The 22,503-nt window shown below is 37.7% G+C and overlaps 1 protein-coding gene across 1 annotated transcript in view; it reads right to left on the bottom strand.

Moving 5' to 3' along the window:
* Positions 1-1,215: 1,215 nt before the first annotated feature.
* The window catches only part of HOMER1 (homer scaffold protein 1), an 85,873-nt gene continuing 64,585 nt past the window's right edge, over positions 1,216-22,503 (bottom strand). The window contains exons 7-9 of the mRNA XM_027717207.2: positions 10,197-10,307; positions 8,538-8,618; positions 1,216-3,564 (exon numbers count right to left, since the gene is read on the bottom strand). Of these exons, the coding sequence (XP_027573008.1) occupies positions 3,376-3,564; positions 8,538-8,618; positions 10,197-10,307 (381 nt within the window). The 3' untranslated portion in view covers positions 1,216-3,375. The remainder of the gene's footprint in view (positions 3,565-8,537; positions 8,619-10,196; positions 10,308-22,503) is intronic.

The following is a 22,503-nucleotide window of genomic DNA, read 5'->3' as shown; positions in this document are numbered from 1 at the left end:
CTGCATTAGCAGTTCATTTTTTTCTCCTCTTTCCTGGATATACTGGCCAGGAAAAGGAACTCCCAGTCTGTAACAAACAGTTTAATTCATAGGTTTTACTTTGTCCACATATAAAAATGCAATTTCTGGATCATTGAGACATATGGATTATGAACAAGACACTCCAAAAACTAGCTATCCAGACGGGGATATACTTACAAAAATCTTTTATGTCAAAGTCAGGATTTCACAACATAACACGCTAATGCAAAATCCAGTAGCACCTGAAAGGTTAAGGTAGCTGCTGCAATCACTTGCACATACTTGAAAAGATTTAAGAAGAAAAAAGAAAAAAGAGTAAAAGTACATTCTCCAGAGAACAGCAAGTGTATTTCAAAATAAAAAACTGTGGGTTTGATTTTTTTCTCTTTTTTTCCTCTTTTTTTCTTTTCCTTTTTTTAATTTATTTATTTTTATTATTATTATTTCTGTATTTCTGTGAGGCTTATGGTAATTCTTTTTGCTTTGTTTTTTTTACAAGACTGTAGTTGCCATGTAACAAGTTACACACAAAGTGACTGCTCTCCCCTCCAGTGCAAGTTCACGGTCATGTTTTCAGGCGATTGTACTGAACACTGTTCTTGTATACATATTCCCATAGTTTCATCAAAGATAGATACAATGTGCAGTACCTGTCTCGCAGACAGTAATGCTTTAAACCAGAAAATTTTTATCTTAAAACAGAAGTGGAGAGGCTACAGTAGGTATAGCCACCTAAGCATGAACTTTAGATCACAATTTCTAAACACTTGCCTACTGTACATAAGCATTAAAAATAGTCTTAGACATAGGATTTTATTTATATGTGCACGTATGTCCACCTTATCCCATATTTATGTTTGGCAACTATTGGGAATTCAAAGGTGCAGCCCTCAGTAATTGTATTATTAAAAGAAAAAAGAAATGAAGCATATCTAGTCTATGAGAAAAGAAATTCTCAAATATCAATTTCCAATTTTAAATTTAATTTCAATAGGAAAATATTAAAAATGTGCACATCTAAATTTTTCCATGTTTTGTATATACATATGTGTGTGTACTTATACATAGAAATGCTCATGTACCACACATATTCACAAAATTTAAGTGGAAATATTTCAGTCCACTCTTTCCCCACACATATGACATCATATCTTTAAAAATGTCAATAATAATATCATTAAAAATAATATTACATTTATTCCATCATTAGCTTTTTATTCTTTCTTCATCCTTATTATGTCCACTGAGCATCAGCAGGCCAAATTCTCCTTGCACTTCCACAGATGTTATGCCAACGGAATGTTGCTGACATCACATCAAGGACATATGGTTTACAGCAGCACAAGTGACAGGAGAATCAGGCCCAAATATCCCCAGGAAAATTAAAAACTGGCTGTATCTGCTCATCTGGACCTGATGAAGATATACACACCACTGTCTAAAATCCCCTGAATGAAAAAACACATAGTTCACCACAAAGTTTTCAACCAGTAGCACAATGAAACAAGCTCCCCCCACCCCTTTAATAAATGTGAGAAAATACCCTAAAAAATATGGAGAAAGCGTAAACATTGTGTATATTACATACCATATAATACATGACAGTTTAGCATTTGACCTAAGCCACTTCCTGACTAGTCAGGGGAGACCTGAAAAATCACTGGTAAATGAAAAAAAAGGTATTTTAGAAATAAAGCATGTCTTTCCAATATAAATGACAACCCGTGTGTATTATATGGTATATACACACAGTACACACATGAAAACAAACTTATCTTTTCTAGTTTTGAATATCAGTCTCTAAGTGAAGAAAACTGTGTTGTACAAAGCAGCTAGACTTCATGTTTAACATTCAAATTAATTTGGGGAGCAAACAAGGGTTCGTGCATCTTTCGACTCTGAAGTCTGGCACTTGCTCATCCATTCTAAAAAAGCCCTCTTCAATATTACAAGCAAATTATGGCAAGAATGCACTGTGATGCAAGACACATGACACTTGGCTTACCTTTCAAAGAGTTGGGTTTTTTTTAAATAAATCTATTATATAAAGAAATGTGTGTTTGCCAAAAGTCTGTTAAAATTACATCAAAACAACTTTAAAACCTGCTCATGGAGGGTAATTGAATTCAATTTTCTGTTTTTAAACACTTAATTAACAGTTCAGAATATTGCCTGGTATAGTTTTGATAAAGATGTGATATGAAGACCCATAAAAGAGTAAATATGTCTTCAATTCAATTTGCTATGATAACAAAACTTCAAGAAAACAGCCTTCTTGTCTAGACAAGTTCAGTGTATGAGCAATCCCTTGCAATAGCTCTATGCCCTTAGTGCAATCTGTAACAAAACAGTGCTCCCCATAAGTCATTCACAGAACCTGAATTTCATGTGACATTCTGAAAAAGCCTCCCGCAGAGCAGGTTAACAGTTAATCAAACATTCAATATATGTATCAAGGCCAGAAAACAAGTAACTGGCCATTCCTTGTTATCTGTGCAGGTCAAATTTAAAATTTTGAATTTACATTTAAAATTCTCAGGGGGTTTGGGGCTTTTTTTTCCCTAAGGGACTCACCTTCCATCATTGATTGGCTTAAAAATATAGTTAAGTGGAAGATACTATCTCACTGTAATTACATAGAATTCATATGAAAAAGTAAACCTTACATTGGACAATATTGTAGAACACCAGAGTAGCTCCATAAAGAAATACTGTATCTTCCAGTATATATATATATATATAAAAAAATCAAAACCCAATCAACCAAACAACCAAAAAAACCCAAAAAAAGAAGAATTTTATACAAGCAGTTATAGTAAATCTGTTTCAATTAAAGATGCAACTCTCTCTCATTCCTGGCAAAAATAAATTGGTACCGGCACTGCTTCTCCACAGTGCAACATACCCTGAGAAATTATTATGAACAACAAAATACAGGGCTGTCATCACTAAGTTCTTGCACAAAACACAGCAATTAAATATCTTAAATAAATAAAACAGCAGAAAACCTCTATTGTATCTATCACAAAAAGGGGATGTGACTTGGGACACTGCTAATTCTTCCATCACTGATAATTAGAAAAGGATTGCATTCAATTATTATTAATATCTTTCAAGTTATTTGTGGCCAATAATGTACAAGGAGGTAATTTGTAATTCAAGTTTTTTTGTTTCTTATTTTTTTCTTCAACAAGCTGAGTTCTAAATTTTACATTGAAATACAACTCAAATTTAAAACAATCCCTCTCAGAGGAGCATTTTCTAAATTTGTGCAACTTTGATGCAGAGCCCAACACAGTCCTATGAAGAGAGACAGTGCATCTTTAAGCTGATTGGCACTGAAATCCCCTTTTCTTAACTGCATTCTATTAGCTTGGCCAAGTTATCTCGTAATTCTGTTAGTTCAAATATTTTTCCATCAAGAATTTCTAAAAGTGTCTTCAAGTTATTGCGAAAAGCTTCTTGCTCATTCTGACTTTTCTCCAGACGTTGCTCTAGATCAGACAGCTGGCCTTCCAGGTCTTTGTTTCGAATTTCTACTTCCTTCAGAAAAAATACATAACATGTTAATGTCTTGTCTGCAAACAGAAAGCAGTCTAACCTCCTGCTGGTACTTGTGTGCTATTTTTGTCAACTGCTTTTTAAAACAACTTATGACCCTTTACAATTTCCACTAAGCCAAAATCAGAACATGAATTGTTATTGTGATTCCATATGTACTGCTACTTCCTGATCTTTTTCCATAACTGTCTGAAAGACAGAAACTGTGGGAGAGGGATAAAATTTAGTCAGTGAACAAATTATACACTTACTTCTATCATTGAGAAATTTACCACCTAAGAAAAACAGCTTCTCAGAAGTTTACTTAAATTCAAGTATACCCTGATTTAGACCATGAATCAAGGACATGGTCTCCATGAAATGTTCTCATGGAGAAACCCATCCAGAACACTGCTTAAGAGGAGTGCCTTACAGGCCTTTGCACTCTGAAAATTAAGACAGGAACATAACCTACCAAGACTGATGTCAAGGTGACATTGACTGTAACAAATGTAAACCAGAAAGCATAAGCACATCTTGCCTCACTGCACAGTGCCCTGGAGCACCCACCTGCAAGCCCCACAACAGCACAGCTGTGGCAGCAGCGACAGCAGGAGAGCCAACACTGCTCTATGGACAAGCAATTCCCACACAGTGAGTGGAAAGATGAGGGGGGCAGCATGTTAGACACAGTCAAGGGGATCTGACCCTGAGCAAGCTCAGCTCTCATTCCCAAGCAGAAACCCCTGGCATCAGCCTACTGGGACTCCTTGCGCTCCAGTTTGCACCTGACAGGGCAGGGAGGTCGCGGATGCTCAGCCCTGTGCAAACCAGATGCCTTCTCTTTGATCAAATTACTAATGTAGCAGTCATGTGGGTCTAGAATAGCATATTGTTCTTTGTTCCATTCATTGCACACCTCATAAATTCATGCTAAATTTTGTAATTTCAGTTATGAAATGCTCTGAGTTTTTACAACTAGTTTTACAAAGCAATAGGGAGGGGGAGTTCATGCTCCCACAGCATGAGCAACTCCTCTTTCAGCATTCCAACTCTCCCACTGTATTTGCTGTGATTCTTCTGTCTCCTCTAAAGCTAAGAAATATATTGATATTTATATTGGAGAAATATCAGATAACCATAGGACATAACAACCTGACTTAATACAGAAAATATATTTGGGCATTCAAGAGTAACAGGTATAAAACAGCAGCCCTGTGTCAAAGTCCATGGCTTGAGAAAGGTTTCCACTTGTGAGGCGTTTGATGGCAAAGTTGATTGGGTGCTGCATCCCTGGCCAGAGGAGGGATGGGGTGATGTGGCCAGTGCTCACTTTCAGCTCCCAACCACAGAGTAGGTGCAGGTGAAGAAGACAGAACATTAGGACCATCACTGATTCATAATTGTGGCTGCTTGCGAAGCCAAGGGTTACATCCAAGCCAAACTGAATACATCCCTTAGTTCTTGTTTGTAAATGAGCAAGTTAAAAACTATGGAGTTTTGGGCACTGGTCTTGATAGCACAGCTGAGAGCAGGAATCACCCTTCGCTGCCAGGACTAAGAGAAGAATTAACCTATTTAGCACTGAACAATATTGTTGCTAAAGCACTAAAAGAAGCTAACTGAAAAGAGTATTTGTAGAAATTATATAAATAAAAAACATACATGCTTGTGTAGTGATTAGCTACTCCACTGCTGCTACAAATGAAGAAGCCAAGTGGTTATAAGACAGTCACACCATACAAAGGCTCTCCTTCATTGGCCTGCTCCTGCCTTCCAAGCTGAGTACTTACAAGTATTACCTGGTGTAGTGACTGCACAGGCTCAAGACCCTCTGAGGCCAACTAATTGTAGTATAGGACAAAAAGGAAAATCCAAGGTATTCTCAGCTCTGCCAGAATGATACAGTCCTTTCTTTAGTTCAGAGAAAACTGACTGCTGCTTTTCAGTATCTGTTCATGTGTCCTGCTTCTCCTATTACTGTTCCTCTTCTCACCAAATCTGTGTGCTCTGGGAAGTCTCCTTGCCACTGCTCTTACCCCAGAGGTAATTAATTTCTGCAAGCAGGCAAGCAGGAACAAATTCATGGATATATATAGGGCTTTATATTCTGATATCTAGGCCAGAATAGAACATCCTGTTGGCCTGTAACTAGCACTGAAAACCATCTTTCAGGTCCTCCTCGGACAGTCTTAAATTGAAATATGCCAGGAGCTCTTGCTTTTAATTTCTGGAAAATGCTTCTTCCCAAATTTACATTTGATCCTTAAGTGTATTTACCCTAGATTAGTATTAATGCTTTTTGCAATGTTATTGCATTGTAAGTTCATGTCCAAATTACGTGCAGCTTCCTATTTCAAATCAGTTCTACCTCAAAACTGTTGCTTCTTAATTGGAAGAGGTGGAGAGGTATCCATGTAGTGTAATCCATTCCCCCAGTTGTGTCATTTCCCTTTATTTGCAGCTGATCCCATCTAACAATAAACTGACTCTTTGATACATTCAGGCCCTTTGCAGAGTGTATTTTACACTGTTTTTTTCAAGCTCTTTCATCATACAATAATTACTCATATTGTTTTATCTTACAAAATAAATTATTATTACTTATATTTGCTATTTGCACTGTAATAATCTTTTGCAGAATTCAGTGCAAGGATTGGAATAAAATATTCAAACCATACACAACACCTATATTCAGGAATCAGACATACTAATAAAGATATCCTGACCACTGTGAGAGTCACACTAATCGTGACTCGTTGATGCAACTTCTCTACATTGCTAATGAAATTACTAAGTAACAAAGGCCCCGATACTTAACCTTCACAGTATTAACATATTGCTCTTCACTGGAATTTGCCAATGATTGATTTCTAATTGTACCGCTGATATGAGTGTACTGGAAATGCAATACACCTTGAAATAGTAATTTCTTTGTACAGCATTTTTCATACAGGCTTAGAGTGAGATAATCCATTTGCAAAGCACAAGAGGGAAAAATAAAGCACAAGAACAAAGAGTAAGACAAACAGTATGAACCCTGGAGAGAATCACCCTGAAAATAAATGATGAATCAAATAAGTGAACAGATGTGAGACAGTCTGGAGCTAGAGAAGAAAACACCATTTTGCTGATGTCACAGATGTAGGGTGAAGTGGCTCAGAGAAGGCCAGTATAATCAAAGCAGGACAATTATAGCTTGAATCCATCCCCCCTCTCCTGTCCTGACAAAGAGTCCTTCTCCAGCTTCCCTGTAGGCCTTGTTCAGATACTGGAAGGTTGCTGTGCAACCTCCTCTTCTCCAGAATGAACAGCCCCAACTTTCTCAGCCTGTCTTCACAAGGGAGATGCACCAGTCCTCTTATTCGTTGCCCTCCTCTGGACTTGCTCCAACAGTTCCATGTCTTTCATATGTTTGGGATCCCAGAGCTGGATGCAGCACAGCAAGTGGGGTCTCACAAGAGTGGAGCAGAGGGGCAGAATCACCTCTCTGGACCTGCAGGACACGCTGCTTTTGATGCAGCCCAGGATTTCATTGGCTTTCTAGGCTGTGAGCTCACTGCTGGCTCACGCTGAGTTTTTCGCCAACTATCTCTCCCAAGTCCTCTGCAGGGCTGCTCTCAATCACTTATATACAAATATACTGAAAGGAAACTACTGACTTAATGATGTCAGATTTTAATAAAAACGTAACATTTTCTAATCTTTCATCTCTTCCTAGTCTCTCATAATTCTGCTTGCTAAGGATAGCTAATTCCTGCCTCACAATTACTTTTCATATGATCTTACAATGAAATTATTGCATACACTAGTACTAGAACAATTTCTAACTCTTATTGTAATGTCCCTTTTAAGTGTCTCATGTAAATGCCTTTTCAGCTGAAAATTCCCATTTTTAGCGACCAACAATTTTTGAAACAGGTCAGCTCAGGTGTATTCAAAACAATTTTCAAAGATTGTTCAAAGTAATAATGTACTTTTTACAAATAATTTGACTTAAGAATGGGGAAAAATGAATAAACTTATTTTGATCTTATGTGATTTATTGTGCAGGTTGAAATTCGGTTCATGGAAGTTCCAATTCATGTAATGCATTTCAAAGAATACCTGTTTCATGATTTTTCAGGTATGGTTGATCTGATGGGGCTTGTTTTCAGTGTGACTTAAGCTGAGCCATAGAACAGTGAGGGTCCCCTTTCAGCACTTTGGGGTTGGAGTTATTTAATGCCTGAGTTTTCAGTTCTTTCAAAACTCTGAAGTATGAACCCAGTGTTTAATCCACATAAGTGTTGGGTCAGAGGCAGGTTTGACAAGGAAGGCGCCTATGGCTGGTTGGTACAGCGACAGACAGACGGAACTCAGATGGAGCAAGGGAGGATAAACCGAGGGCACACTGATTCCAGTAGCCTCAGGTATCTGGCACTACACAGAGTAAAGAAACAACTCCCCAAAACCAACAAAAGCACGTTTCTAAGTAATTCCAAGAACATGTTGAAGTATGTTTTTAAAGCCTGTACTACACAAGAACACTTTAACCCTTACTTTCTCAGAGCATGCTTAAAAGCTGAATACAAACTCATCCCAGCCCAATGATACACAGACTGACAGTTTGAGTGGCACACAAAACCTATGGGAAGATACTGCTGTGAAAATGAGACCAGAACTGCCCAGGACATGTATCAGTGAAGGACGCCTGCTAACCTCAGAGTATTCTGCGCACTTGTAAATGAAATTTGGGTCTGTTTCCTCAGGTAAAAATAGCAACTTAAAGCAGGTAGAATTTTTGATACAAATTCTTAAGGACCATCCCAACCTAGCACTTTCAGTGCAGTCTACTTACATAGTTATATGGCATCTCCAGTGAATACAGCACAAGGTGCTGATGTGAACTGCTCACTTGATAATAATTTTTCCCTTTCCTCTAAATTAAACGTTAATTTAAAAATTTCTCTAAATAATAATGCACTATAGCTCACCTGTAACTTCTGGGTCAGAGAATCCCTCTGTGCCTGGAGCTCTCTGGCATTTTCGATTTCTTGCTTCAATCCTTCTATTTCCTAAGGGAGAAGAAAAAACCTTGCTAGCAACATGTTACCTGGCTTGGCCTCAGTGCTGATGATCTGGCTGCTGCTTCTTTTCCTGAGCAAGTATTGGAATGATACCAAAACTGGCAGTTTTTGGCATCACAGCACGTGAATCCCTTCTCCCAATACTTCTGAATCACAGTCCCAAAACTGAAGAAAACAAGCATTTTCTCTTATAAAAGTCCAAGTTTTCCCACACAAAAGATATGAAATAATTTCTTCCTGGAAAATTAAGGGTCCTTATAATTAGAAAAACAAATTTTTACTTTAAATTCTATTAGAATCTATCTTTCTCCATTTTTTCAAGAAAAAAATCCAATTTTTGAATGTGAATTGCTTATTATGTCAGGGCTGAGCATTAAAAAATAATCTGCTTTAACCATTAATTTCCATAAAACGAGAGTCTAAAAGAAATAGTATCTTTAGGTTAGCAAGAGGAAAGTAATAAGGTATAAAAATAACAAATAAAGATGAAATAATGAACAGAAGAGAAACTGTTCTTAGCTTACTTTCAGGAGACAAGAATAGAAGAGTTAATGAAACTAAAGATATCAAACTTAAAACTATTAAGTGCTCTTCCCCCAGAGGGCATATTCACCTCCCAGAACTCCTTTTGGCAAGATTTCTTTGCAGTCAACAGCTTAGCATAATTCAAAAGTGAATGTGCAAGAAAATGGGAAACATTACCAACCTGAGCCTAATCTATTAAGCATTTTATGAGGGAGTTTGGAAGAGGTTTTGCTCCATTTTGAGAGGATATTCTGTAATGACTGTGCCTCTCCTGCATCCTCCTTGAAAACCCTGCAATTCCCAGTGCCCCTCCAAACATACACACCAGTGCCCACTGCGTCTGTCATGGAGGGCTCTTATACAGGGAAAATAATCCTTCACATGCAGCTGCTTCCACCTCCTTTTTCCCACCCACAAAGGGGTGATTCCTGATCATTCTGTGGCACAGATCTGCTTTCCTCTAGGACCTATGCCAGTGCAGGTGTTACTCCAATTCCTTTTATTTTCTTGCTGCTGGTCCAGCTCAAGGCACATGGCACAATAAATATCAAGACTCAGGCTGGAGCCTTGGCATGTGTTTAAGGAAAGTGCTGATCTTATGGACCATAGAATTCAGCTATATTAATAGAGCTTGAAAAACAGACTGGCTAGAGAAAGGCATTGATGTATTACTTGTTTCAAACTCTACTCTCCACAAAAAGGAAAGCATACTTAAAACAGCTTCCTTTCTTAGAGAATCTGGACTGCATTAGTGTGATGACACTGTAGAAACCACTTATGACCTACTTTTGCAAACAGAGATGTTTGGTAAAAGCAGACAGAAAAAAATGATACCTTTTTTGTTGTTACTCATGTACCCCAGCTCTATATTGTTCTGACGTAATTATATAAACAAGAAAACATTAACAATTTCAAAGAAGCTGAAAAAAATTTAGTTTGCATCATCAGTAGGAAATAATTCAGTATTTAGCAGGCATCACAAGCTTATTGAAAGGCTTTAGAAATGATGTAACAGAAAAGCAAAAAAAAGTTAGCAGATACCTCTTCTTTTTTCTTCAGTGTAGTCTCTAACTCCTGTATTGTCTGATTTAATTCTGTTTTATGTGTGTGGACTGCATTGGCTTGACTGCTCACACACTCTAGCTCAGTCACCTGTTAAAATAAGTAGAAGCAACACAAACAGAATTAATTTCAACATATTCAAGGCACTATTACTTATTTCCATCAATAGCTGCATTTGAAATACACCCTTAATTCTGGGTGACTCATACTGATTAAAATGGTGAAGGTGTTCTTACCAAGATAGCATAAAATTCCTTAATATATTGTTCTGCATAAAATGGTTGCTATGACTTCTTGGAAATAATAAATTTTATATGTTACAGGCTGAGAAGAACATTAATTAAAACTTATGCTAATTATTGAAAATTTTAATGATGCTGCTGAATTACCATTTCAGAAACAGTAATGGCTTGGTGACTAAATACATATCTGTCTGTCTAACTAACCTCTCCATCTGATACTTTTTAATGTTACACCATTTTCTAAGCCACAGCGCTCACATACACTTCCTAGCAAGCCAATTAACATTTCACAGCCTCACTTTCTGACTCAGCATCAACATGATAATAGTAGATAATCAGTTACCAAGGTACAGCTGCCAACTTTCAAGTTTTGGATCTCATGTCTCAGACACAAAGCCAACAGCTAATGTCACTATTTGGATTTGCCCAGTTCCTCTGTATTAGCAGAAAATAAGCACTCTCCATCTGCCCTCGGATAAGTTAAGATACCTGGCACTGGTATGCTCTTCCATTTTATTTTCTAATCAAAAGGATGTTAATATCCTGCCATTCACAGAAAAACAGTTGTCGAAAAGTAGCTTCTGCATCAAAGAAATAAAATCCATGCAGCTAGAGTCTAGCAGAAAAGTCTCTCACATTACAGGACAGAATATAAGAGAACTCTTGTATTGCATGTCTGCATGGATGTGTGCACTAAAACATTTTTGTTTAATAACAAACTGTTAAAATATTAAAAATATTATTTAGAACCTCATAACTAATTATTTTCACTAGAAGTTATGAGCCTGCCAGTCTTAATATATAGTCTTCAACAGAGCTGCACCATATACCCACAAATCTGGCCCAGAAACTCCTTTAAACAAAGTGCTACCCAATTCTGCAATGAAAAGCTTTAAGTTTCCACTTAACTTTCTCAGAGAAGCAGCCCTTAAGACTACTTTGACAGAGGGCAGGCATTCTCCAAGACAATTTTATTTCTTAGGTAAAATAATATCCTGGGGAATCAAGGTTGATACCCTCCAGTACCAATGTACTCTAGGTAGTGAAGCCACTGTGATGCTAGTAATTTCAAATTCTGAACTATTTGTAGGCTCAAAAAATAGATTACTGAATGAAGTCAAAGGCAATACAAGATCAAATGCAAGAAAATTGAAACAAAATCCCTACCAACTTCTCCTTTCTGAATCACAGGGCACAAACCTCTGAAACAGCCATATTGACTCTAGTTTCTTCTACTGGAAGGCAGTTGGTTAGACATTTTTGCTCATCAAGTTTATAAATGTAGAGAACTGAAATTAGACCAAATTCTTGAGAGGTGTAAGGAGAATGAGGGAGTAGGATACAGCTTGGTAACAACTCACCACTCCCCTACCCTAAAGTACCTTTTTATTTGCTGGTATTGTCCCAAAGGAAATATCAGTGCTCATGGCAAAAAGTCATAGCAGTTTCCTTAGTTTTATATGCCACTGAGCATTACAACTGAAGTCTTACATAATTTTCTCAATTTGCTTCAATAACATAAAATATCTCTATTTAGATTCCCATAATACTGTTACAGTATTCACCACAACAATTACACAAAGAATTGGTACACACGACTGGGACAAACCTATTTCTACAAAGTGTCTGAACTAGATAGAGCAAGAATCAGAGAGGCACAGAGTAATTTAGGCTGGAAGGGGACTCTGGTGGTCATCTGGTTGAGGCCTCCCGCTCAAAACAAGGCCGATTTTGAGGTCACATTTGGTTGTTCAGGATCTTGCCCAGTCAAGAACCTTTACCATCCAGCAGAGATGCCACAATTCTGACATTGTTGGTTTATGAGGAGCTCCTTCCTAAGTTTCACTGGGACTGTCAAACTCATTCACCTCCTTCACCTTCACTCCTTCTGATGTTTAACTTCTTAAACATTTCCAAGCTTTCCTGCTGAGATGTTGAATGGCAACCTTCAAGAAGACAATCTCTTTTAAAAAGTTCAGTTGCTGTTGCACTCAGCAAGACCCACTGGCCCTTCCCAAGCCTAGAACAGTGAATGTTCACTTACATGAAATGTAAGACAGATGTGGAACTGGAAAGACAAAAGTAAGCCTAATCCCCAAAAGACTTCTGTCCTAGAAGTGCCTCTTCTAGGACTTCTGTCCTCGTGCCTTGGAAGCAAGCGTGCAGAAGTCTCTCATCCCATGACTAACGAAGCGCTTGGACTACCTCTGTTCTCCACATGGTTTCCTCCGAGAGGATGTATGTGTTGGTGCAAGCTTGGAATTCAAGGAGGCAGGTGGATTGAACTGTAGTGGATGAAATGTTACTGCTCTAGGCTATTGTTGCTGGCTAAAAACACCTTCCGCAGCAACCCTGCCAGATGCACAGCTCTCATGAATGCTCCTGAGTACACTCTGGTTCACACTAACTCAACACACTTACTGAAATTGCTTAAGCAAACACTGTTGATTATTTTAAAGAAATAAGCAAGGAGTGCTCTCACAAACCTTCTTCCCAACAGAGGCAATTGCTCCCAGAAGGACAATTAATTACAGCACTAAAAGGGTTGTGATGTCTTACTCTAGTCCCGCTTTTCTCTGGGCAAACATCCATCTCTTACTGCTTATGCAAGGAAATAATGTTCAACTGTTTTGTTTACCGTTCCTTGAAAAATCAGTAAGATGGGAAAAAGAGAACAAACTCAATTAAAAAACTGTGTTACTTAATCATTCTTATTTAAGAGCCCATTCCTACAGAGATCTGAAAAGATGTCAAGTTATCTTTATCATGTTATCTTGTACTTATAAATGTACCTATAAAAAAGAAAGGCACATTGTGACCCTTTCAAAAAGATTGATAGAGTAAGATGGGCTGGAAAATTATGTGATATAAAGAATATGCTATTGAAAACACAAGTCACAAAAGATAAAGCTCTAGGCAAAAATCTGAATAGCATTTACTTGCTCTGTTTCCTTGTTCCAAATGGAATTTAATTTTCTCATGACCAGTGGTCCAAAAATCATTACAAGTAACTATTTATGCGTTATGCAAAGAAGGGGGCATAAAAGTAAGTTAAAATGCTTTAGTCTGACTCTCCCACGTGCTGTTTTCACAGACACCTCCTTGTTCAGTGTTTAAGAGCAAGGCTCAATCAATCATTCAAACCCTTGCACAGCAGTATCGAGCAATGTACCTGTGATTATGTCTTGTTTCCAGTACAGAATTCAGACTAAAAGAACAGTCTTTGAACAATGACTAAACAAGGTTCTTTTATTGTGCTATCGTAAGACTGCACTGCCTTGCATATCTAAGAAAGGCAATATTGTGGCTTTGTATTTGATACTTAAAAAGAAAAAAGTTACTGTTCTTAGTCTCTGTTTCTTTATTTTGTATTTATCATCCAGGTAAGGATTGCATGTATGGAAAAAATTCTGAAAGGGCTTTTTAGTGACTATTTAGTGTGCAAACTTCTCTAGCACATGGATGGCATTATACTTAACTGCATATTTCAGGGAGAAATACATCGACTGAAATAGGACACCAAGGCAACTTGTTCTGGCAGAGCCTAGGCCTTCCTAGCAAAGGCCATTCTAGAGCTTTCTGGAAACTTTAATATAGGGCCAACAGCCTATAGATGCAGCAGGATTCCAGGCAGATGGTTTTCATTGCAGCAGAGAGCTAGTACACACTGGGCTGCTGGGAAGACTGGAGGAGTGAGGTTTTGAGCCATATAACACAAGGAGTAACAGCTTTGATGTGAGCTTAAGACAGTGACTGCCCAAAGCTTTAGAAGACTGAAAAATCTCTCAAAACAAACCCAAACACAGAAAACTACTTCTTAAGTAAAGACTTAGGTAGACAGGGAGAAAGAAATGGGAATGACAGAAATATTTTGAGTGGTGACCCCCAAGTAATTACTGAACGAACGAATCTGAGCCACATTTGCTCCAGGTTGATTCATTTTTTCAAACTACTTTCTTGAGATAAATTCGTACAATTCAGTACCAACAGATCATGAAATTCCTTTTAAATTCCATACAGAAATTTTCCAACTTCTACAGAAATACAAAGCAAGACAGATTAGAACATAAAATCACACAATTGCAGAATAATTTAGATTGGATAAGACCCTTAAGATCATTGAATCCAACAGTTCACCCAGCACTGCAATCTCCCCAACCTAACCCTGTCCCTGTGTACCACATCTCCATGTCTCTCAAATACCTCCAAGGATGGTGGCTATATGACTTCCCTGGACAGACTGTTCCAATGCTTGACAACCCTTTCTGTGAGGAAATTTTTCCTAATAACCAATCTAAACCTGGCACAACTTGAGGTTATTTTCTCTTGTCCTATTGCTTGTTACCTGGAAGAAGAGACCGACCTACATCTGGCATCAACCTCTGAGGTAGGTATAGCGAGCAATAACATTCCCCCTGAGATGCCTCTTCTCCAGGGTAAACAACCCCAAACCCTCAGCCATTCCTCATAGCACTTGTGCTCCAGACCCTTCCCCAGCTCTGCTGCCCTTCTCTGGACATGCTCCAGCACCAAAATGTCCTTGGTTTGAGGGTCCCAAAACTGAACACAGGATTTGAGATGAAGCCTCACCAGTGCCAAGGACAGGAGGACAATCACTTCCCTGGTCTTCCTGGCCACACTATTGTTGATACAAGCCAGATGCCACTGGCCTTCTTGGCCACCTGGGCACACTGCTGGCTCTTGTTCAGCCACTGTCAAACAGCACCCCCACGTCCTTTTCTGCTGGGCAGCCACTCCTTCCCCAGCCTGTAGCACTGCCTGGGGTTGTTGTCACCCAAGGGCAGAACCCGGCGTTTGCCTTGTTGAACCTCATAGATATGTTGGCCTCAGTCCATGGATCCAGCCTGTACAGATCCCTCTGCAGATCCTTCTTGCCCTCCAGCAAATTAACACTCCCACCCAGCTTGGTGTCATCTGCAAACTGACTGAGGGTGCACTCAATCTCCATATCCAGATCACCAATAAAGATATTAAACAGGACTGGCCCCAGTGCTGAGCCCTGCAGAACAGTACTAGGGGACCGGCCACCAGCTGGATGTAACTCCATTCACCACCACTCTCCAGGCATGTCCATCCAGCCAGTTTTTTACCCATATTAGCAACATATATTCATTGTAGCTGTAAGCCTATTTTATATACCTGAAACTATTAACTTCTTGTTTCTATAAGGTATTTTTCTTCCTTCTATTTACTGTACAATGCAATATCCAAGGTTTACTAGCCCAAGGTCCAGTGCGGAATTTGCTCACATAGAAGACTGAATTGAAGTATTAATTTTGGCTGATTGAGTTACATCCTTAAATGGATCATAACTATGACTGTGACAGTATTATTCCATCAATAATTCAAGACGAATGTCCCACAAAGAAAAAAAGAGCCCTTTGCTCTCCATGAGGAGCCCTTTGCTCTCTCTCTCTCTCTTTCATGGGTCATCAAAACTATGACTAACTGCATAAAGTTTCACATAATTTATGCAGAGGAAGCTTCTCAGTTCTTAATGATGGACAGTAGTAAGATACACAACAGTATGCAACAAGCTGATCACAAAAATAATTCCAGTGTAGCTTTCAAGAATAAAAAAAACTGGAAAGATTTTTGTTGTTAAGAAATAGTAAAATGGAGAAAACAAGGGAAATTGCTTTTCAAGGCTGATGCTGAAAGAACAGAAAACACACAATGGACTTATAAATCACTTTTGACAGAAAATTAAGTACTGTTGTTTTCCAAGATTTACCCATAGATAAAATGATAACCTGGGGGCAGGGGAGAGTATGGTGCATTACCAACAATATATTACTTTTTTCAACAGAGAAAACAATTAGAAAATTTTGCTGAAAAGGATATATTTTTCTCTGTGGGCAGTGATGCCTCAAGCCGTGGAAATATCAAAATGTTTTCCACAGTTACTCATTTCTACAAAGATGAAAGAGGAATATTACATCATTTGTTTAATTTTTGTAAAGAAAATAATGAACCTGCAGTAAGAATATTTGAAAATATAAGAAGTTTACCAAAATTGATGTCTTGAGCTTCAGCCATGCATTATTATTTGCAACCAATAACGGTAATACTAAATTCAGAGGGCACGCCTTTCCCTGCAATCTAATTAGCAAATACTTTTTCCAGCTACCTGGCCAGTTCATGAAACACATGCAATAGGAAACACCGTACAGATACGTCATCCTTCAATCCCGAGAATTTTCAGTAATTTTCTCATTCCCCTGCAGAGTTTTAGAAGTTAAGGATGTACTTCATTCTACTTTCAGCTTTAACTATGTAAAAATCCTGTGGCATGCCTCCACAATGCATACTTTTTTCACTTGCAGATAAATGTATCTCAACACTTACGTTTTTTTAGAAATAAGAAGATGGGAACAAGAGACCCTTTCTGAGAAAACTTATTTTTTTACTACCCAGAGTCAGAGTAGTTTGGTTGGTGATTTGTTAGGTTTTTTTCCCCAAATTATTACCTTGTATGTGACACATTCAGTGAAAGTGAATTCCCAGAAAAAAAAACCAAAAAAATCTTGGGTCCTAAATGCAAATCTGCTCTAAAAACTAATTAAGGCAAACTGAAAAAGACAGAAAAGACTTCAGTTTCTTGCAGTTCCAGATGAAAGGACTGCCTACCTAAATATATGGACTTAGTTGTCCATTTTTTGTGCACTTACAATCGGTCCATCTGCACATATATTTCTTTCAATTAAATGCATAGATAAATACTAACAAAGTCATAATCCCACTGTTTTGATTAAATTGTCAACCTATCCATATGTACCTTGCAAACACTCACCTATTTTCATTGTAAACAAATAGTATCAACCTGCTATCTAGCCACATGCTAATTACAGTATCTTAAGAAGAAAGTTATACTTGGTTAACTTTTTTTCCTTTAATAATTTGTTTAATTTATTACCTAAGTTTGGATTGTTCAGTGGGGGTATGAGGGACACAGTCTTAAAGGGAGGATGACAAGAGATAGGCATCACATAAAAAAGGTGTATGGGCAATAAATTTTTGGATCAAAACTCCATTCATAAATTTCTTGTTACCACACTTCCTGTCACCTTCCTTCACTCTTAGATGATGTTCTTCCTTGGCCACATAAGACCCAACAGTTATTCACAGTAGTCCCACAGTGCTGCTATTAAGACTTCCCAGCAAGTATGAAGTCCACGATATGGGCTCCAATTCAGCAGGCAACTTCATAACATCTGCATGTTCAAAATTTAGTTTTAGTTATTCAATTATTAATGCGGCTGGTGAGACCGTGGAGGTGACTTCTACAGGGCCTGTAAAGATTTTCTACAGATAATCTGAGCAGATGGCTTATACAGCATTCCATACTTCTTGTGGACTTTAATAACTGCTTTTAAAGATTGTTGTTTTCTTTAGGTAGCATAAAGATTGTCCAATAAAATGACCATGGGTTTTTTTTCATTGTGCTCATGCATTTTTTTAATATCCATTTTAAAATTTCCTGTTACAGCAGTGAAATCATGGTCCATTATTTGTCATGTGGTTTTAATAACAAACTCACACTTATTTCATTCACTGAATGAAAGAACCAGAACAAATTGGCTAATTTTATCTTACTTTCTAAGAAATTCTGGTAAAATAAAAAGCTAGAATTCAAGACACTACCTCCCTGTTCTTTCACAAATACCCAGGAGCTTGATCACTTCCCTTCATCTCTTTTTATGTTAGGTTTCTTTTCTGCAGATGAATGATCTTCAAGGACTGTAGCTCTTATTATCATGCACTGGTGTTATTACTTTGTGCTATTGCCCAGTGTCATAGGATGATTTACTTTAGCAGTTAGAGTGCATGAAAAAAATTAATCATTTTCATTTTTAAGATGACAAAGACAGAACTTTGGGTCGCTTTCCATAATTTATATCACGATTCAATCCTTTCCTCTTTATAGTATCAGGATTAATGTTAGTACCAATGCTATTCTATTTGTCTGAAGTAGCTTACTTCAGGGTTTTTCTTTCTGTTACTGAGCTGTTCTATGAATCCCTTTTGATGTCAAAAAGCTATGCAAGGTGTGTAGGAGTGCTCCCCAACCCCATTTAAGGGAAATTTTTGTTGTTTCTGAGCAGATTAGAGAAGGCTGAGAGCTCAGAGTTAAGCTCTTGACTGGGCATCATATCTTCCCAGAATTATCTCTTTGTATTTGAGAGAGAAAAATCCAGGCACTCATTTAGCAAGCTTCTCAAAAATATAATGTCTGACAAAATATCAAAGTACAGTATTTCTGAATTAAGCTCACAGTTTATCAGGAGAAAGCACAAAACTTTAATTTATTGAGAATGTTTCACTCAGCCACACTGAATCTGTATTCTGTTTCATCTCAGCTCTAGCCATTATTAAGGCAGAGAAGAAATGAAAGAAGGATGATAAAGGCCTCAGAGAAAGCAAATAAATGTAAGTTTATGTGAAAAACTGAACCGATAGATGAGTAAATCTTATACTAAATCAGAGACGGCAATTAATAGGTGAAATTAATTTTAAAAATGCAATCAAAATCAAAGAATGGGGAATCTTAGTTTTGTTTCTTGTGTTTTAAAATGTGCAAACAATGTGATACACAGAAAAAAACTATTCCAGTTAAATTTGAAAAAAGTTATAGAATAAAAAATATTGGTTTAAATTGACTTAGAACTACTTAAAAAGCAAATTGTACAATAAATACTGCACCAGACAAAGGACCAAGTTTACCACAGTGAATTAAAAAAATAGAAGATAAATGAATGTGATACTATGTAAAATCAATGGATGACTATAAATAAAACATGATAAAGTTCAAACTATGGAGAAAGTATCATAAGAAGTCAACTAGTAAGATAGCATTCACAATAATTCTTTTTTATTATAAAGAGGAAACTATATAAATAAAGCTATTTATATAAAGGCAATTTATTTAAAGAAGAAACTAAAGATGGAAACAGTAATGCAAAGTTTACTAACCAATATGCATTGCTTTCCCATACACACTTAACTTGACAGAGGATAGAGTTTGCTACAGCTTGCAGACAAATGACTCAGGCACCAAAACTTGTATATAAACCTAAAGTATGTAAGGAGTGAATACCACAACTGCATGATATATAAACCACCTAATATATTATTAAATTGAACTAAATGTATCAGCTAATATTGGCAGTACCATTCTTGATTTTGGAGTCTGGTTCATGTTATATAAGACTATGATCCTGTAAGTAAGCATATCTCTCCAATGCATACACATCACAGACCCATTCTTATTTTCCAGTGGGCAAGATGCTATGATGGCCAACTTTTCCATATAAAACAACAATTACATTACAACTGATGCAAACTAATTTCCAAATTTTTCTTTCTCCTTGAAAACAATTTTTCTATGCATATTTCTAAAAATCTGGTCTATTCAAGTTTTCTCATCTAAGTGTCTTTTGGATCAAACCCCATTCTGCTTCTGAACTGGCAACAGATATGAGTTGCAGCACGACAAATTTCAATCAGATATTAGGAAAAATAATTTGACAAGTGTGGTCAGTTGGTGACAAAGGGTGGTCAGTTGGTGACAAAGGGTGGTCAGTTGGTGACAAAGGGTGGTCAGTTGGAATGGGCTGCCCAGATTGGTTATGGGAACTCATGTTTTGAGACCTGATTCATAACTTCAAAGCTGGTCCTGATTTCACTTGAGAATTGGACCAGATAACCTCCAAAGTTCCCCTTCATGCTAAGTTACTCTGTGATTCTACAAAATAAGGACAGAGTTCTTTTCCTCTGACTAGAAATATGTCTACAGGACTATCCAGATGACTACTCTATGGATAAAGACAAGCACTTAAAGAAGCAAATTCAACTCAACACCTTAGTCTTCTTAAGGCTGGGACACTTATTCTTCATGCTTTTGTCTCTACAAGAATTACAAGAATAAAAGATGACTGACTGAGACTTGATATATAACACACATAATCTCAGGTGAAATGAATTCCAGTTAAAGGAATATTTTTTGGATCAACTGCAGCTATGTGTTTATACTGAACAGATAAACAGAACAGACAGATAGCACGAGGCAGTGACTGAACTTGCTTGCTATCACACGTACCATAACCAACAGTCTTCAGATCTGCCATTTCAACAACACATTTTTGATCTGTGTAAGAAAGAAGCATCTGACTTGCCATTTCTTTTTGAAAATTCAGTCTCCAGCATGCAGATTAGAAAAGCTCTTGTATCACACTGCACTGCATGGGTAATACTTTGAGACTGAATTATTTTTAACACAATATACATTCTTTTGCCTAGAGAGTTCAGTTTGTTGGGTTAGCCAAGTCTACATTTTTCTAAAAGTAATTCCAACAGAGGGCAGTACTCTCTATGAACTATCCTGTTGTAATTTACTGGCATTCCTGGAGAGACATAGGCACAGACCATTCCTGTATCCTGTGTGAGATATCAACAAGCCCTAAGGTCACAGATTATGAAACATTTAACAAAGGCATGTAAAGAGTGATCAAAAGAGCATAGTGTAGATGATCCCATGCTATAAGATTTTGTGCTTCCTCAGAAATACAAAACAACTGCAGCAAATTTGCTGCCAAAAGGTTATGAAAAATCATCAGCTAGTAATGAATGTAGCCTCCAAGACTTGGTTATTACTGTGAACTGTACTATCATATAAAAGCAAAATGACATGCTAAAATTTATATATTCATTACTTTTATTTTCCAATAAAAGATTTTAAATAAGATTTGACTAAGAGTGAGAGTAACATAAAAAAAGGGGATCTTTGCCTGCCTTGTCTGGTTGAGCCTCCCAAGGCAAATGCAGCTGCTGTTGTGGTGCATTACTTTTCTTTCTTATATAAGAATTGTAATTGTCTCAGCTTTGCAACGCAAGCTGTTAGTGCATTTTATTAGGAAGAATGCTACCTTATTATGTACACATGTTAGTGATGAGTTCTTCGCTGTAAAGCCTATCTAGTGGTCAAATCCACCTGAACATTTGCACTATAGGAACTTTAATACGAGGTTGTAGTTTAAATAATTTTATTGGCAGTGACTGTTATCATCTATTCATGAACACGGAGCACAGGTTAGAACTCCCACCCTTCCAAATAAGAAGCTTAAATGAGATGACAGATAAAGTGACAGTCTCCCTCTACAAACACACATGACAAGCTTCTGCCTGACTGGAACATTTTTGAAGGAAAGAAGTTTTGTCAGCAACTGTCAATTTCTTGACTGAAAGCACTTAGAAAAAGCACCAGTCTTAATTACATTTCATGCACTTTGTCCAGTCAGCTATAGCACACACAATTACAGACCATTGGAAATTGTCATTCTTCCCTATCAAATCATTTGGCTGGGACTTCAAGATCATTGTCCGCAAGTCAGTCTAGGTACAGAACATCCCCAACAACTTGCCATATTCCCAGGTTTCCTAAATTCTTGATTCTCTTCCACATCTCCAGGTTAATTGTAGCCTACTCCCCTAACTCCCCCCTCCCCCCCCTCAGATGAATATGACCTTTATTCTTGGGACTACTTGAACAGCCTCCAGTTAGACAGGTCTAGCATAGGTCCGAAAGAAGCCTTTGCAATTTGCAGGATTTGGCTAGCTGTAATTGCCGTACTTTTATTTCCTACTGGTCAATACAGAATGTAAAACCAAATCAGGAGGTCTGCTATGTCTACTACTTGACCTCCCCTTGTCAGCATATTCATGAAATTGCTTTCATGCAAAAAAGGACCTCAAAGATCACCTAGTTCCATACCCCCTGCCATGGCCAGGGACTCCTTCCACTAGACCAGGTTACTCAAAGCCCTGTCCAACCTGGATGCGTTCAGCCCCACTGAACACTGTCAGGGATGAGGCATCTACAGCTTCTCTGGGCAACCTCTGCTAGTGTTTTACCACTCTTACAGCAAAGAATTTTCTCCTAACATCTAATCTAAAGCTACCCTCTTTCAGTTTAAAGTCATTCCCCCTTGTTCTATGACTACATGCCCCAGTAAATAGTACCTCTC

This window comes from Pipra filicauda, unplaced genomic scaffold (genome assembly GCF_003945595.2).
Source record: "Pipra filicauda isolate LSUMZ 115617 unplaced genomic scaffold, ASM394559v2 scaffold34_size3990699_pilon, whole genome shotgun sequence".
Lineage (NCBI taxonomy): Eukaryota > Metazoa > Chordata > Aves > Passeriformes > Pipridae > Pipra > Pipra filicauda.
This window is presented reverse-complemented; position numbering and strand designations above follow the sequence as displayed.